This window comes from Molothrus aeneus, chromosome 6 (assembly GCF_037042795.1).
Source record: "Molothrus aeneus isolate 106 chromosome 6, BPBGC_Maene_1.0, whole genome shotgun sequence".
Lineage (NCBI taxonomy): Eukaryota > Metazoa > Chordata > Aves > Passeriformes > Icteridae > Molothrus > Molothrus aeneus.
Window position 1 is genome coordinate 7134969 of NC_089651.1, and position 18121 is coordinate 7153089.

The following is an 18121-nucleotide window of genomic DNA, read 5'->3' on the forward strand; positions in this document are numbered from 1 at the left end:
TAAAGTGATATTGCTCTTTTTTCTATTGATAGAACATGCTCTTCAAAATTTCAGTCCAAAGTGTTTTATTTGAGTTACTGACAGCTTTGAAAAATGTTTTTTTACAGTAAAGATTTTTTTACTTAGAAAATACATGTCAGTGCTGATACAGATATTGCATTTATTTCAGCTAAAGTGATGGAGACTTTGGAAAGCAACTTGCTTAAGCTGTCTAATACAGAATACGGTGATCCATTTTTAGGTAAGTTGTTGTCTGAACTGAAATAATGACAATTGACTGATTCTTTGATTACTCTCGCCGTATTTAAGTGTGAAAAGGCCATACTTACCCTGAACTTCCATTCTTTTTTTTTAAAGAGGAGACTAAATGTGACTAAAGAAATGTGTGCTGTCATAAATTTCCTGATACTGTCTTACCTTTTAGACTAAAAGTAGGGATGGAAGACAGAGAAATGTCATATATTGAGTGTATCCTTTTCCCATAACAATCATTCATAAAACAATAATTTTGAACAATGTACTTGAAATTCCTTTAAAGTTGTTATTATTCACTTGTTTTTTCTATATAGTCATGTCATTCACTATTATTGTGGCTGCAGTTCTATTGTTGGGATTTTTAGATATTTTGTATATTTCCTTTAGATGTTTACATACAAAAAGTGTTACAATTTGGGAAGCAAAAAAAAAAGTAATGGAGAAAATAGCCATATTTGTACTGCTTTGCTACCATTTTGACATTCTAATTAAGTCAGAGTAAGTAGGAAAAAAGTTATTCTTGGAATAATCTCATAACTGCAAATTGAATCTGTAAATACACACTTGGGTAGTAATTTACAAGTTCCAGGATGAGGTAGTTGCCATCTATGTTACCCATACGGACACAAAGATATTTCTGCCCCTTGTGCCACTACTATGAAAGATATTTTTGCTCACAGTTGATGAACATCAAACTAGAAATCATATCTTCATGCTGAACGAGAGATATCAAGATATCTTCTTTCAGAAAGCTAGGTCTGCTCACCTCTCACATAATTTAGCATTGAATTTTCTTGATGCCTAAAATACATGATAGATAAGAGGGCTTCTCAAGGTTTCCTGAGTAGGTAACTACTGGAAATAGTGAAATTGACACTTCTTCCAAACCAGATATTCCAAAATCATGGCACAGACCAAAAATTTGGCATGAAGATTATAAAAGAAAATCAAGTCTTAGTAAGTTTCCAGTTAAAGCTGCTGCCCTTTCCTAGTGTAATTGGTGGGCAAGGATGGATGCTAGGAGATTTTACTGTTATAATTTCCTTCTTTTTTTTTTTTTAATACCCTGCTCTATTTTTAATATCTTGCTCTATTTTATTATGTATGTGGATTGCTTACACATAGGCATGCTGATATTGTTGTGTATTTATATATGTCAGCAGTAATTCTTTCTCATAATAAATGATGCTGGTTTTCAGTCCCATTACTTAGTTTTAACCTGAAAAGATACATGGAGGCCTCAGCAACACAGGAGAAGGTAGATTGATTATTTTCAGTTCAAAATTGTGTTACATTTTGGTGTGGATGTTTCTTCTCTTCTGGCTACAGCTATGCTCGTGGAAGATAAAGTATTTACAGAGTTGCCCTTTACTAACTTGATTAAGGAATTTGCCCATGTTGAGTCAATCCCAAATTAGATGAGTGAAATCTGTTAAGTTATTCACAGTTATAGAAATGTAACTGATTAGGTTAGTCAGTTACAGGCAAGAAAGAAAACAGTATTTAAAACAGTACTGCCAGAGGTCAGTAATAAGAATTGCCTTATTTTTATATCAGCATTATCTGATAGATTCATGAAGAGAAATAAGGGACAGTTAAAAGGTGCATGTGACAAAGTGGCCTGTATACCTTCAAAATACAGTTTGCTGGTCCTTAAGTATTGTGTTTATGTGGGTAGAATTTGTCTCCAAGTCTAAAATTTTCAGTTTAATCCTGAGTCTGGATGTAGATGGGGAGGGGAAGTAAAAAATAAACCTGAAAAAGGAATATTGCAGCTTCAGCTTTGATCACCAGATAGGTTAACCCGATGCTTTTGTAGGTACTCTGGCAGTTTCATGGAGTTTGAAAAGAAGGCTGTTTAATGGGTATCATCATCTTAGTGAATATTTTCAAACTGCTCTCCTGAGAACATGAAAGAAAGTGGAATTAAATGAATGTGGTGAATTTTTAATTAGGCAGCGTTGTAGAAATGTAGGCCAAATGGCTTTCTCCTCTTCCTGAGCTGTTTGTAGACAAAATTTTCTTGAGTGAAGGAGATTAACAGGCATCAAATAAAGGACTTCAGTAGAAAGCTTCTCTTTTATTTCAGTTGGCTATAGCTGAGGCCATAAATCTGTCAGACAAGCTTAGTTAATGATGTTAATTGATTTATGAAGTAAAAAGTCAATGTATTACACCTTTGTTAATTACACATAAGTAAATGGGATAAATGGGATCAAGGACATTATGGATTTGTGTTATTTTTCCTCTGCCAGTTTTAGGTGGTAAGTAGTGTTTTTAGTTTGAGGAAGTGGTACATTCAATCCAAGTGATAATTGTTGAGCTTCTGTAACATACAATGTGAACTTTGAGGTTTCAGGCATAATGGAATACCGCTCTTTCTGACTCACTCAATCCCCTCCCACCTCTGGTGTGAGACACTGAAGGTGGAAATTACTGGGTTGAAATAAGAACAAAAGTAACACTCAGTAGCAAGTAAAACATCACAAACTAATTTATTCTTTTTTCAATTCTGTTTTTTCCCTCCTTAGATTAATTATGAGGATTTGTGCATAATAACTCATCTTTCTTAGCAAGACATGAAAGCTTTCCTAGATAATTAACAATTTTGCTGTGACAGATACCTTGTATTCTGAATGTATCCTGAATCCAGTTAGTACAGAATTTATATATAAAAACCAACGTATTTATATTCTATGCTGCAATACAGTGAAGTGACAAATGAAGAGCTGAACCAAAACTAACAATCCAACAAAGAATCATAATAACTGCATGATAAAAACTACTTTTCAATGCTCAATTATAGAAGTGTTTGTAAGTCAATTTTGTGATGTTATGATAAATTGAAATGGGCACATATATATGTATAACCTGTGCAGTACACACAATGTTTATATAAAAAGAGGGGCTGAAAGATCACAGAAGATATGATTCAAGGAAACCAGGTTCAGTTTCTGCTTCAACAGAAATGTGTTGTTTCCATTATGCCTTCTAGAATAATTTTATCCTAAGTTTGTGGTCAGTGCCTCCATAAATAAGGGTGTCAAATCTGTTATGTAGTGAGGTGACTGAAAAGCTGCATGAGAACAGTTTTTCCTATACCCAGAGCTGTCCAGCTCCCATATTGGAGCTGGTTCATTCCTGGAGAGCTGGCAGTAGGGATGAAGAAGTTATGTAATCTGTTCAGTGCTCGTGGGAACATAATAAGGATTAGTCTTTGGACATAATATGCAGTCCAAAATATGGATGTGCTTTAGGCATTTAATCTGCCTCTAGCAGTTTTATGCACCATTTTAACTCATCTAAAGAGCAATAATATATGACTGGCTCCCTTTAAAAAAAAATTAGAAATATTCTGTGTAACAGTTACCACTGTCTGAAAGTTCATAAGAAATTGTACATCGAGGAAAGTATTTGTCTGTTGTGTGTGGGCAGAGGGTGTGTGGTGATTGGAGTGGGGCTGTGGCTGATCCCAGATTGGCTCCAGCTGTGCAGGACAGGTGAATGCTATTGAAGGTGAGGAGCCATGGAGTGCCCAGGGGTGCTGAGCAACCACACAGGGGCAGGGCATCAACAGGAGGGCATAAAAGGCTGGGCTGAAGAGCAACAAGCAGCAGATGCTTGAAGCCTTTATTGGTGTAGGTTGTGGCTCCAACGTTGTTCTGGTAGTTATGATGGTTTTTCATATCTAAATATACATACACAGGTAGGTGAAAACCTTTCTGTGTTATCTGTATAAGACCGTGTTCCAGGTGCACAGCAAAATAAAATAAGACCTAAATCCATCACAATGTTATTTATCTAGGTGTCTAGTGATGTTCTTCTCCATGCTTTTCCTAGGATTTAAATTAGGACAAAAGGGGATTATTTACTTGACCAATAATCTCTTTCTTACTAAAGCTTTGCAAAGCCCATCCTTAAATGTGTAAAGGCTCAAAGGATTGAGTAGAGTTGTCGTATCAAAGTTTATGGAACAGAAACTATTTAGGAATGTTTATATTAGTTTTTCTTTCCATAACTATGCCACATTTCAATTGAAAAACATTTGCTACCAGACACTACTGTGTATATATAAAATATATCACTGGATTTCAGAGTACAGAGAAATCAGAACAACTGCTTTTTATTCCCTGTCATAAAATTGAAATGCAGTTTTGGCCCTTCAGAAAAGTCTGATAGTAAGAAAGATAGCCAAGCAGTTAAGAAGACCCAAAAAGAAAGATTCAAAATGTGGACTTAGCTATTTATTTCTAAACTAAATGCTTCTGCATTATTGTGTGAAGGATTTCCAGAAATGAAATTGTTTTAAATGTTTTATCATGTAAGTGACCTTATAGGGCAAATCTTACTGTTATGTGTTAAGTGTTGCCAAATTATATGTCAGGAAGCATTGATTTATTTTTGTGATTGTTGGGGGTTAAGTTTCTTTCCTTTTGTTCCTTTTTACTTATAGAATTTTTTCCCATAAGTTGCTAGGACACATTAACAACTGAGTACTTAGGAAAACCATAGAAGTGGCCAAGCCTCAGGGGAGGAAGGCATCTGGTTGCACTTGTCTTGTTCCAGAGTTTCTCTCTGAGGGGGGGAGAGAGAGCAGGAGTTGGGCAGGTGAAGGACAAGGCTGGGGCGGCTGCAGGGGAGGGAATTGGCTGCTCCAGAGCCCAGCCCAGATCTGCTTCTGCTGCCCTGGCGTGAGCCTCTTGTGAGAACAGCCCCTGAACATGGTCTTTGAGATGTAAGACTTGGTAAAAGGATTCATGTTTAAATCTTTCTGCTGTTAGAAGGTACTCTGGAGACTCACACAGAGAGGTCTTGTAAAGGGTCATGCACGTTGTGTTTGTGTCAGCGAGACTCTTGCAGCTGTGTTGGGTCTGTGTGGGCAGTGGAGCTGCAGGGCTGGCTTCTCTGAGAAGCTGCTGGAAGCTTCCCCTGTGTCTGGTGGAGCCAATGGCAGCAGCTCCAGGGCAGACCTGCTGCTTGGCAAGGCTGAACTCATCAGTAGCTGTGGAAGTGCCTTTGGAGTAACAGATTTGAGAAGGGAGAAAAAAATATATAAGGGCAGCTTCAACTGGAACAGAGATTCTCTTGCAGCCTCTGGTGAGCACCGTGGTGAGGCTGTGACTCTGGAGCCTGTGGAGGTCCATGGTCGAGCAGGGACCAGCAGCTTACAGGCTCAAGGGGCTTGTGCAAGTGCTAAATAATATTCCCCTTTTTACTGTATTAATAGCATTAATACAGTATTAATAGCATTACGTAGTGGGAGAGTGCTTCTATGTATTAAATAAGTCATCAACTGCTGAAAGATAGAATAGGAAGTATCTTTGAATTTTAGAATACATTTCTTTATAAATTTCTTTCATTTTAAGGGTTGTTATGGGTTTTTGTTTTGTTTTGACTACATTTCAGGCAAAATAGCGGACGTCTCTAGGTGAAAGATTTTTTTACAAAAGAGAGATGCTGCAATTTGAAATATGTGTCCTTGAAAGCATAAAAATGTTTAGCTGGTAAAGTGTGTTGAGCACAGGGAAAACTTATTCATAACTTCAAATTACTTAAATTTAAAAAGTTACAAAAGTTTTGCAAATGTTTTTTGGTTTTTAGTACTAGGTGTACTCATAATGTCTAATCCTCTAAAACTTCCCTCATTGAAATAGACTTTTTAATATAACTATAGTCTTTCTTTCAGCTTAAATGACCTAGTTTAGGTTTCATAGGCCTGCTTCTTCATTTTACTGGCTCTTAAAATGAAGAGCTCAAACCTAGGCATAAGTCATATATGCAGAGTTGTTAAGTACTGTTTCCTACTTTATATACCTACCTGAAGCCTTCTTTTAACTACATTGATTTTTTGTTGAGCAGAGAGTAAGTTGTATATGAAGTTACATCATTGTTTAAAATAAATAAAACCCCTGAATCAGGCACATTGACAATTAAAATTAGCTGGTTTGTACATTAAGAAATCCCATCACAGATTTACCATGGTTAATATCAGTGTTAGAAATTATCAAGGGTACATTTTGTATAATCATTATGTAGTAACTTAATTGAGGAAAAAATGGTGCTCAGTAAATGTTCTGGTTTTTAATATTTTAATATGTGAAATGTTTAGGGTGAGTGAGATAATTGTGGTTATTTGTTTTTCCTAATTTCTGTAGTACTTAGCATAGAGAATTTAACTGAATAACTTAATGAACAACACTTAAATGTTTCAGATGAACATTTATGAATTTAAAATCCATGAAATTCAAGATTGTGGTTCCCACAGCAACCACAACTTTTTTCTTGGCTTCTATTTAGGGTTTCGAATTACTGAGCTAAATGCTGTTCCTAGGCCACCTGACTTTTCCCATGTTGATGTGAAAGCTGAGAATGGGAACTTGACTCAGGATTTGTGGGTAAATTTTTTGTCTGACTATGTTTCTTTTTCCAATTTGTCCAAGATAAAATTGTGTGGCAATGATTATTCCATCTTTTTAATCTTTAATACATTTTTTCAAGAGTAGCCATTTTCCAACATTGATTAAAACTTTACAGTCCAGGACTGCATAGGGATTGCCCTTCATTTTACTACTTCTGGCTGTGTAGGGCAAGAATTGTCATGATTCTTTGATGGACAATATGGGTGATCTCTGAGGGAGGTCCTCAGTTTCCTGCAGCTCTCTTATGGTACTCAGCTAAGTTTTCAGAAAAACTTCATCTGAGCAATTAAAACCTAATCCAGTGAGAAAGTAAACATTTCCTCCATGAAGACTTGCTACCTCCTACCACCATCAGGTACACCTGTTAAAAAGTGTTCTGAGGGACTTACTGCAATATCTGACTGTGCAAATTTTCAAATGGAATATCTGCATGTGTGTAGGGGAACTGGGCATTTTAGTTGCTTGTTTAGATTTAAAACATGAGATGTTTTGGTCTGGTCTGCAGGCTGTGCCGCCTATTTGGTGAAACATCCTGAGCCTCAGCAACTGTGAGTCAATCAGTTGAATATTCATATTACTTTGTGTTTTAGAACTACTGTAAAGGAGGTCATGGACTTTTTTATTTGAAGGCTAATAAAAAAACTATTTCTATCGACCTTCTACTAATAATAGCAGTCACTTCTAATTTAAGATGAACATTGTAACATTTCAAGTATAAAGCTTTAACAGGAAAATAAGTGCGTTATTAAAATGTGTACGCATAAAATGAATATTCAACTGTGGCTGTAATAATGCTGTTTGTTTCTATCCATTATAAGCTAAAATGAGCCCATTGTTTTCTTCTGATTTTCCTTCAGATGTAGGCAAGGACAAAGATACATACACAGATGATTCAGAACATGGGAATTATGATGCTCGTACAGATCAGTCATTGCTTATTCAAAATAAGCTCACCAGGCAGAAAACAGAACCTCGAACTAAATCTTCTTTAAAGGTAATGGACACAAAATTCTATTAAATTGTATCAACTGTCAGAATGTGCTTAAATATTTTTAAAATGCAATTTCTAAAGCAGCACTTGTTGCGGACTAAGTAAATAGGCGTCTCATGGTAAGAAATTTAGGTGGCTCCCAAATTGTTGGAAATGATAAAACTTCTAAAATAATTTTAGTTAATGGTTTTAAATAACTTTTAATTAATTGTTTTAATTAATCATAAGCAGTGTGTTAAGTCTTAAATCACTTTTAGTTAGCATTTAGCAAAATTGTCGTGAGCTGCTATTATGGGAACACAATTGCATAAAATTACTGAAATTAGTTTGTTAAACGAAAATTACTTTTGTTAAACTGAACTTGATATGCTTCAATGAAGAAAGCCTGGGAGAAGAGAGATGTATTGTTGAAATTGGGTACAAGGTGTGCAAGATTTTTGGGTCACAAGGTCATTTTGCAGAAACCAGAACATAAAGAAGAGACTAAATCTGTGTGCTGGAGGAAGAAGATATTAAAAATATGGACTAATTAGGATGTTCCAAGAGAACTAAATAAGCAATTGAGGATAGAATATTAGTTAAGGAAAGAGAATGATGCAATTTAGAACTGATGAACACAAATTTCTTTGTTTGCTAAAAATGTATAAATAGGTGAAAAAGTTTTGTACAAATTTTTATTTGGAGGCTGGAATTTTGCCTTGCTTGCTAACATTAAGAAGACAGTGTTAGAGGATTTTATTCATCCTGATGATTTTGGAAGGTGTTGGTAACAATATTATCGTTTGAGTGACAGAATCAGTGAATGGAATTCTCTGTACTAAAATCAGGCAAAATTATATAAAATCAAAGATTCTTATGTGTTTTATTGACTCATCTAAGAGGTAGTAGCCTTCTTTCAATAAATTTGTATTGCACAGAATTTAGGATATAGGATTCTGAACATGGAGTGGAATTCATGTTATCTGGGAGACCTCAGAAATTCTGAGAATGTAGAAGTATGTTCATGTAGCAAATGGTCGGTCAAGAGTGATCTAGATAGAGTAGAAGATCCTCCTTCTAAGCAGTATCAAAATGATATCTAGACCCATTGAATGAGAGCTAAAACTCACTTACGTGTAGGTGAGTGTAGGAGCATTGTCAGGAACCTCAACTCAAGCACTGAAAAAGCCATCTCATCTTACCAGATAAATCTGGCATGCTATCTTGCTTAGTAATTGTATAATTATACTATTTATCACAATGTATTTTCTCCAGCAGTTAATCCACTGTAATGTCAAAGAACTACAATAGATTTTCTGTTCACAAAATGTATATTTTTTAGTCATACTTTCAACTAGGAGACCCTGAAGTCTCCTTTCCATTAAGCCGAACTGCTTGCATATATATGACAAATGACTTAACCTCAAGAAGTTCTGAATAATTTCTTCTTCACACTGTGGAAATAGTGAATTCTGCAGCACAGAGTTTTTTTACAGTAGGCATCAGTAATCCTGTGTTACAAATCTCTAGTAATGCTTGAATCACTGTAAGCTTCTCTGCTGCACTCACAGCACATGTGCTATTCTCTTCAGGAGACCATGCCAGAGTTGTTTCATGGATGGTGCTTCTGGCACTTTGTGATTTTGGCATTGAATGCATTCTTCACGAGTCCTACAACAGCTCTAATGCTTGTCACACTCATCGTCATTACTGCAGTATTCTGGAACACAGGTAGATGTGTCCTCTGAGGCTTCATTTCATAGGATGCTTTTAGAAAGATCTTTTATAGTAGTAGCTATGTAATAATTTTTAAAAAGGCTTACAGGAAATTGTATTTACAGAATGGAAATCTGTGACATGAAAATGAAACTTTGGAGATGATATATTGTCTATATGTATGTCATATAAGTAACCTTTACTGGTTACATTTTAATCTAAACTGTTACAATAAGAACTTCTTGTATCCAAATATTTTTTGTCTGTTTCTGCAAAACTAGCTGAACAAAGACAAATAATAATGGATGTTCTTGTTTGATTTCATTGATTAGATAGACAAAGCCTTTTATGTTAATTGTGGCTGAAAAGGCAGAAAAGCAATGTGGAGTCTGTAGAATTTAGATCCTGTTACTGAGCACTAAATAGTTTTAATAATAGGTAGGGCTGCTGCCAAAACAATCTAGGAACAGATGCTGTACTGTCTGTCTAGTAACAGGGATTTCACAGCGCTAAAGCAAAATACTGTTTTTTCTATTTCTATGTGAATTAGAAAATAATCACTGCTTGCATTTTTTCCAAGCCCTGCATTCAGGATGGTTATGAAGTTCATAGTCAGCAAGTAAGCTAACATTCTTTCAAAGTTTAAAGAGAAGTTTTATATTTGTATTAAGTTTAAACAAAAATACACTTTTTATGTTACAGTCTTGGTATGTACCAATCTACTGAGCAAATTGGTTCAGAGTTTAAAAACAGTCTTCTCAGTGTCTCTGGCTTTTAACTTTGACAATTCCTTTTATCACAACAACTACTCTGGAAACTTCCTTCTCCATTTAGAAGGACTGTTTCTGCAAATTAGGTGATTTGGTTTAACCCTAGCTGGGTTAAACCCAAAATTCAAAACACAGCCCTGTACCAGTTACTGTGAATAAAATAAACTCTATCCCAGTAAAAGCCACAACTGAAGCAACCAAGCAGTATTCTCCTTCCCTTTATCTTTGCCTGCTTCCACAGGAAAAAGGCAAGGGGAATTTAGATTAGTCTTAGAAAGGAATTTAGTCTTAGAGAGGTTTTGCCTTTGGATTTTTATAGAAGTCTTTGTGGCAATTGTTTTAGAAAGCCTTAGGAAAATCTCTTCCCCAAATTGATATAAAGCTAGCAAAAGAAGGCTTCTAATTCTTTCTGAGACTGCTAAAATACAGAATACTGCAGTACAGCTTTACAGCTGGTAAGTACTCTCACATATTTGAAGTCTAAACTGATTTGTCACAATAAAAAAGTCTTCTCAGTCTGACCAGATAATGAGAATGAGAAACACTGCGTTGATCAGGAGTACAAGAATAAAAGCATATTCTTCTTCTCTTCTTTTTAATGTTTCTAATTTTTGCTTGTTTTAGAAGGGTTGTTGTATTCTTGAGAAATTATGGGGAAAATTGCAAAAAATTTGTTTGCAATTACTCCTTGGTGCCATTATCTTTCTCAGCAATGAGATGCCTGGATACTTCAGCAGTAGTGAACATGTCTTGCTGACATGATGAAAGCCAATACACATTTTTTTTTTCAGGAATTGTTTAGTTTTCAGCTTACATGCATGATAGCTACATAAATCTGATTCTTGTTGTAACATTTTAAAGCTTTGAAAAATCAGAGAATTTTCTTAGAGCAACCAGATGCCAGTGTATTCGTCTACTGTTCTTGTTTGCATGATTATGATTTATAACTGATAGTTTCCTATAGTGTAGGTTGGTATATTTCAGAATCCACAGATTTCATACTGAAAAATTGTGAGTTGCTCAGACCCAAGAAAAAGCTGTCATCATTATCCATCTCTGCCAACTTCTCATCACCAGCTGCTCTTGAAATTGCACAGAAAGTACCACTTTATGTATGTGGTTCTGCCAAGGGGTCTCACAAGGAAAAATGAGGCCAAGAAGTGTCTGTTGAGCAAAAATTAGTAGTACCTGCTTTGCTAGGGAAATGTAGAAAATGAGAAGGTCCCTGGGTGGAAGGCTGATACTTGAAATGCTCTAGTTTCCTTAGGAAAGGGAAGCAGGCCAAAACAGACTTTATCTTGAGTGGAAGGCAACGTTTTCCCAGAGAAGTGGCAAAATCAGTAGCAGCCAATTCTTTACCTACTGCTATTGCGTGTATAGTAGCAAGATAGGAATATTTGAGGAATTGCTCTTCCATTTCCTTTCATTCACTACATCACTGTTACTCTCTTTGATCTTGTAAATATTTTATCTAGGTAATGCATTTTGCTGTCTGGGAAGGTAAAGAAATAATTTTTGGAACAAGGTTTGCATTATTATCACTGTGGATTCAGGAACTATGAAGACATGCTACCTCTACAATAGAAAAACTACCAGAAAAAGGCAGTCAATTAGGCTATTGTATAGGTAGCATTTCTTCATAGTTCCTGAAAAATGAAAAATGCAGTCTAATAACGCAGATGTGAATAAAGCCTAAAAGCAATGATAACAGATAAAATCATTATCCCAGAATGGAAGGATGTGGTAAACTGCAACAAAAGTTGACTTCATGCTTGTGCTTTTAGTGCTTGGCTCTCGTTTCCTGTGAGGTTTTATTAAAGAAAAAGAGCCAAAAAAAGCTCAGAAAATATTTCAGGAAATTCGGGGTAAGTAGCAAGTAATTTTAATTTATAGACAAAAATGTTTGAAAAGAAACATGTACAGAGGAATTTTCAGTGGTTATGTTAGTATGCTTCTTAAGACATCCCTATTAGACCTCAAGAGCAAATTAGAAGAGATTAAATATAAAAAAGCCTCCTCCTGTCTCCAAACTTCCTCTGTTGCTGCTCCCTCATATGGTAATATTGAACAGACTTCCTTTAAAAATTTTGCATATCACCGAACCCACTCTTTTCCTGAAGTCAGATATGTTTTTCATAATATATACAAATGCATTTTTCATGCTTACTCTATAAGTCTGAGTAGACTATAAATGGAAAAAAAAATCCTCTGTGAAGAAGCTCAAGTAATTGCTAAACTAGTAAATCCTAAAAGGTTAAACTGCAGTTTAATTAGGAAGGTCAGATATTTCTGGAAGTCTATGTCTCCACAGAAAAAAGCTTTGTTCTGCCCAGCAGTGTAATCTCACAGAAATGCAATAGTGTGGGTAAATATGGCAGCCTGTCATGTTGTCTTTGATGCCCAGGGTAATTTGGATGTCTTTGCATATGCAAATATGTCCCAAATTTTCTTTCCTAGGTTATTTGCACAAGAAGAACACTAAAGCAATATACATTTAAAATCATCAATCTGTTTTTGAAATCAAGTAATTGAAAGGACGATTCTAGTTAATCTGTTTATGGTTTATCCATTCCTACAAACACAAAAGTCTAACTTAGATGAAGTCTAACTTAGATGTGTGCTTAGAAAATTTCACATAAAGCACACCTTAGATTATTCTTAATCAGAGTATCTTTTTAGAATGTAAAAATGGGTCTTGTACTATTTAAGAACACTTCACAGCTAATTCCAAGTAACTTATTGAAGTCCCAGCTTTGATTTTTAAACATCCTGAAACAAAGCAAGCATTATTTAGGTATCCTAATGTTGTTCATGGGAATAAATCTACTGTAGTTAGCATCAGAGATGTATTTATTTCCAGAAAATACTTAAGGTGTAAGATGAACCACAAGCTGTGGATGTGGACACTCACCACTTAAATGGTGGCATCCTTTGGTGTGAGTATTACTGAAGATGTTAATGCCAAGATCATGGTAACGGTGTTTGGGAGAATCAGTAATCTAAACAAATGGGGTGTTTTCGTTCATCAGCCAGCAATTTTTCAACCTATTAGCATCTTATGAAGATGATCAATCCATCAAGATCATCACTAAATTATATTGGAAGAAAGTTTTCTTTTATTAGAGAGAGCCATTCTTCTCAGAGATAGAACAGAAAAGCTGTTCATGAAGATTTTTCAGTTTCAGGTAGTTGCCATGCTGAAGAAGTTAACAGATCAGACTTGACCTCTGTCAAAAATCCAGCCCTAGTTCTTCAAATTGTTTCCATGGCTGCTTTTTCTTACTTCATGATGTAATAGCCCTGAATTAATCCCTTATTATCTCTGAAAGTTGTCTTAAAAGCATGAAGAGGCACAGAAAACTGCTTTTCCTTGACACACCTGGCAACTAGTGTGGTTTTGCATTTTAAGTGTCTTTCTGCTCTTCTTACTCTGTTCCTAGCTGATTTTCCTTACAAGTGTGTTTGAGAGTGTATATCTGTGTGTTTGAGAGTGTATATATGTACATATATACACACAAATACACATAAATATATGTATATATATGACAATCCATATCAACCTTTTTGGGCTCTAAGATACCATATGAATGTATAAAACATCTTTTTTTTTTTTGTGGTTTTTGCAAAAAACCAAATTTGTCCTGAATTCAGAGCAAGGAATAGCAAGCAGTTCTCCCAGAAATGAGCTGTGGACATCCTTTTCAGAGATCTTGTGGGTTTTTAAAGATTATATGGGTTTGAGGGCTGCTGAATGTCACAGAAAGTTACTAAATACATAGAAATCCGAGCTGACACTGCCTGAACCCTGAGCAGGTGGTAGAGGGAAGTAATTAATTACATTTCTTAGTTATGTGCTCTCTCCTAGGCAGTACCTTTAATGTAGAAACAAATTAGAGCCTTTCATAGTGGTTTGAATGTACTTGTATTTAGCTGTCGCACAGTTTAAGGTGCAACTATTTGAACAAGGGAATGGGAATTTTCTTAAAATCTATTAAAATGTAAACACCTATAGAGAATTTTGTCAGGCTTAAGCCTTGCTGTTATGTTAGTTTTGGGGAGAGTTGCCAGTGGTGGCCTGAAGGTGAAACAGATGGCTACAACATATATGTTGTACCTATGTGTGGTTCTCATTAACCTCTAAATTCACCTAGGTAGAGTATATTATTCACTATCTTAAACTTTTTACCAGTATAAGGTAGAAAACAAAGAAAATAGACTACTAAATTAGGATACAGTGACTATACAAATCTAAAATTTGCTCCTGTTTTGAGAATGGTTTCAACTCACTCTTTAGAAATATTTGTTTCTGTGTATGGGGTGAAAAAATGATAAAAGTTTAATTTACAGATCAGAACAGTAGTGAGACATAAATGAAGTTGAAATAGTTACAATTACTGTGAATTTTGCTACTTAAATTAACTGGGTAGAGAAAGATCCAGTAAAGCAGATGTTCCCACTTTGTAAAAAGAGCATTTCTAATTAATTAGAATCTGGAAAATAGTTTATTGAAAAATCCCTCCATGTTGGCTAAATCCAAGAAAGTTCTTTTTATACATTTGAAGGGAAATATAAGCTTTTTATTTTATAGCTTTGCTAAATATTTCCATTGTACTTCGACCTTTTATTTTTTTTTTGATTGAGCCAAAACTCCTTTTTCTAGGCTAAATTGATGTGTTTTACCTTGTGTAAACTTCAGTTGAATACAGTGGCAGTGTTTTGAATTTTACACTTTCAGACTTCAAAGCAGCATGTCATGTGATTTTTTATACTTACCACAAACTATGAAGCAACCAAAACTGTTGATACATAATAAAACCAAGAAACTGCAGCAGATCTATGGTATCAAAGCCTCTGATGCAAGCCAGTGTATTATGATTCTGCATAATGGATAAGCTTGAGTAAAGTGGTGCCTCACAGTTGAAGTTCTTCTATTTAAAGACTTTGGAAGAACAAGGTTAAGTTAAATTGTTGATTTTATTATCTGAACTATATTGCAGTAGTCTAAAAGGAGTTTTTCCAAACAAATGAGTTTTCATATGTGTGTAAATGTAAGAAAGCTTAGCAGATAGATACTATTTCAGAAAATCTGGAGGAGTAAGGTGATGGAAAGGATGAGAGAATTTTGATTAATCCTTTTATACACATTTTTCAGGTGAAACAGGAAATCTTAATAGAATAGAGGAGAGTAAGGTTTTTGTACGCAATATTTCTTCTGATACTTTTCTCCTTTTCTGATCCTTTTCTCTCTTTAAAAAGGTGAAAGAATGAATTAATGTATTGGTCTAAACCAGCAGATAAATAATAAATGATCTGTGCTTGAATGCCTTCTGTACTGACAGCTGATTCCTTGTGCTAGGTATAGATAATATACCCTGACTTATATGTTTAATTGAAGTTACTGCTCCCTGTTGCCCTTTTGTGTTATGGAGCTCCTTCAGATCCACTGAAAAGACCCAACTATATAATCCATACAAGTCAACCCTATAAATTCTTTTACTAGTACTTAATTAGTTAAGTAATTATTATATTACTGCTAATATAGGTGGTCAACATTGCTTTGTGTGAATAGGACAAAAGTGAAACTAATGGTGCCAGTAGCATTAAAGCAAATCAGTCATGAAATCAGTGTAATATAGGCCAGGTTCACTGCATGAGTGTGGTAATAGGCTTGACTATTGCACTTCTAAACCCCATGTGGGGGTTGTTCTCTGAAAGTGGTCTGGGATAAACTGGGATAGGAGATTTCTTTCTACTGTCTTCACTGCTCATTATGTCTTTAACATTGATCCCAAATAATTCTGCTTGATGCTTAATAAATGCGAGGTCATATTTGGATACTGTCATTAATCTGAGAAACATAGCATATTTTTCTAAGAATGAAGAAAATCAGATGTTTCAAAAATGAGCAAAGAAAGACTAGAAATAATAATCCAAAGAAAGGCAGTAGAAGTGTATTACAAAAGGTGGGTGTAATTTGCAGCATGCCTGTAGAGAAATTGCATGAGCAGAAAATCTTTTAGAGAAGTTCCAGATCTCCCCTTTGGGGGAGTGTTGGCCAGGCTTTTTGTATCTTATTGTACCTGCTTCATGAACCATTTAAGCAGCCCTGGTCTGGTTTTGTAAAATACTTATGAAGGAATCCTTTAATGTTCAAGAGGAGATTCATTGTTCATGTCTTGAACCTGAAAAAGTTTGTGTTTTAAAAACTTGCATATTCAAACTTGCACTTTTGAACCTTCAGTCTGCTACCTCACCCTCAAACCTCTGAGTCTTATAGATTTAGATCATTAAATCTATAACATTATAAAAAATAATAAAAAACAATAGTTTTACTACTATTCCCAGTCAGAATTCTTAGAAGGGGTGACAGACCCTATATTCACTAACGCTAACAGTCTTGGTTGACACTCTTTACTACTTTAATTTGGACTTCAGATATTATTTATCTAAATATGAAGAAAGGTATTGAGGTGCTGGAGTGTTTTCTAAGAGGGATCCAGGGTGCAAGTCTTACATGGAGTGGTTGAGGCAGCTGGAGGTGTTAGTCTGGAGAAAAAAAAAAGGAGAAAAGGCTGGGTGTTACTGCTCTCTACAAGTACCTGAAAGGAGGTTTAGCCACGTGGGACTCAGCCTTTCAATAACAAGTGACAGGACAAGATAAAACATCCTCAAGTTAAATCAGAATGTGTTTAGATCTACTGTTAGGGCACATTTCTTCACTGGAAGGGTGGTCAAGCATTGGAACAGGCTGCACAGGGAAGTGCAATCACCACCATCCCTGGAGGTATTTGAAAGGTGTGTAATGTGACCCTTGGGGACATGGTGTAGTGCTGGGTTAGTGGTTGGATTCAATGATCTTAGAGGTCTGTGATTCTAAATTGAAGCTTAATGTACTTAAATAATGTTCCCAGGTGCACTCCTTTGTAACGGTAGATGGTCTGAGACAGACTGTGGTTGTTTTTTATTTTGGGAATTAAAAAAACAAAGACAGAGAAAGAAGCTTGTTAGAATGCTTTAGGTTTTGCAGACTGAGGACTTCTCAGAAGCACTAAATGTGTAGAAAGTGGGCAGTGAGAGATGTGGGTGTAGGAAAAACATTTCACATAGAAACAAGTGAGCTGTTATCCAGTATTTATAATGCTGATATCATGCACTGATACATAGTTCTAGTTTTGAGTAGAGAATGTCCCCGTTGGATATAACTGAGTATTATAAACTTCATATCTAAATAATACAAATAGGATTAATTTCTAAGACCAGCATCATCCCATTTTTCAGAAGATGCAGCATTCATAAACATTTGGACCCATTCATGATGGGTGTAATGTATACTTCTGGAAACTAACATTCTTCTGGATGGTTCATGTTTAAATGAGCACTGCATTTGCCAGAGGATGATGATAGTTTCTCAGTTTACCTTTTCAGATTTTAAAGTTTTCAGGACCAGGGGGTGCTGATCAGCAGCTGGCTGAATGTGTGTGCCCAATTGGCCAAGAAGGCCAATGGCACCTGGCCTGTATCAGAAATAGAGCAGGGCTGTGATTGTCCCTCTGCTCTCTGCATGGGTGAGGGCACACATTGAGTATTGCATCCAGTTCTGGGCCTCTCATTGCAAGAGAGACATTGAGGTGCTGGAGTGTGTCCAGAGAAGGGCAGTGGGGCTGGTGAGGGGGCTAGAGAGATGAAGTCTTACGAGGCACTCCTCGTAAGAGGAGTGGCACACCTCATAAGGTGGGGGTACAGGAGTTGTTCAGTCAGAAGAGGAGCTTTGGAGGAGTCCTCTTCTCTAAAGCTACCTGAAATGAGATTGTAGCAAGATGGGGATCAGCCTCTTCTACCAGCCAACAGGACAAGATGGAATGGCCTCAAATTGCACCAGGAGACACTCAGATTGGACATCAGGAGCAATTTTTTCACTGCAAGGATGGTTAAGAGGCTGCCCTGGGAGGTGGGGCAAGGTCACCATCTGTGGAAGTGTTCAAGACATGACT

General features: G+C 35.9%; 1 protein-coding gene across 2 annotated transcripts in view; it reads left to right on the forward strand.

The window, feature by feature from the left end:
- The window catches only part of ANO3 (anoctamin 3), a 91492-nt gene that overhangs the window by 19225 nt on the left and 54146 nt on the right, over positions 1-18121 (forward strand). For both annotated transcript variants that reach the window (XM_066551166.1, XM_066551165.1), the window contains exons 3-4: positions 170-241; positions 7532-7668. In XM_066551166.1, coding sequence (XP_066407263.1) covers positions 170-241; positions 7532-7668 — 209 coding nt within the window. The remainder of the gene's footprint in view (positions 1-169; positions 242-7531; positions 7669-18121) is intronic.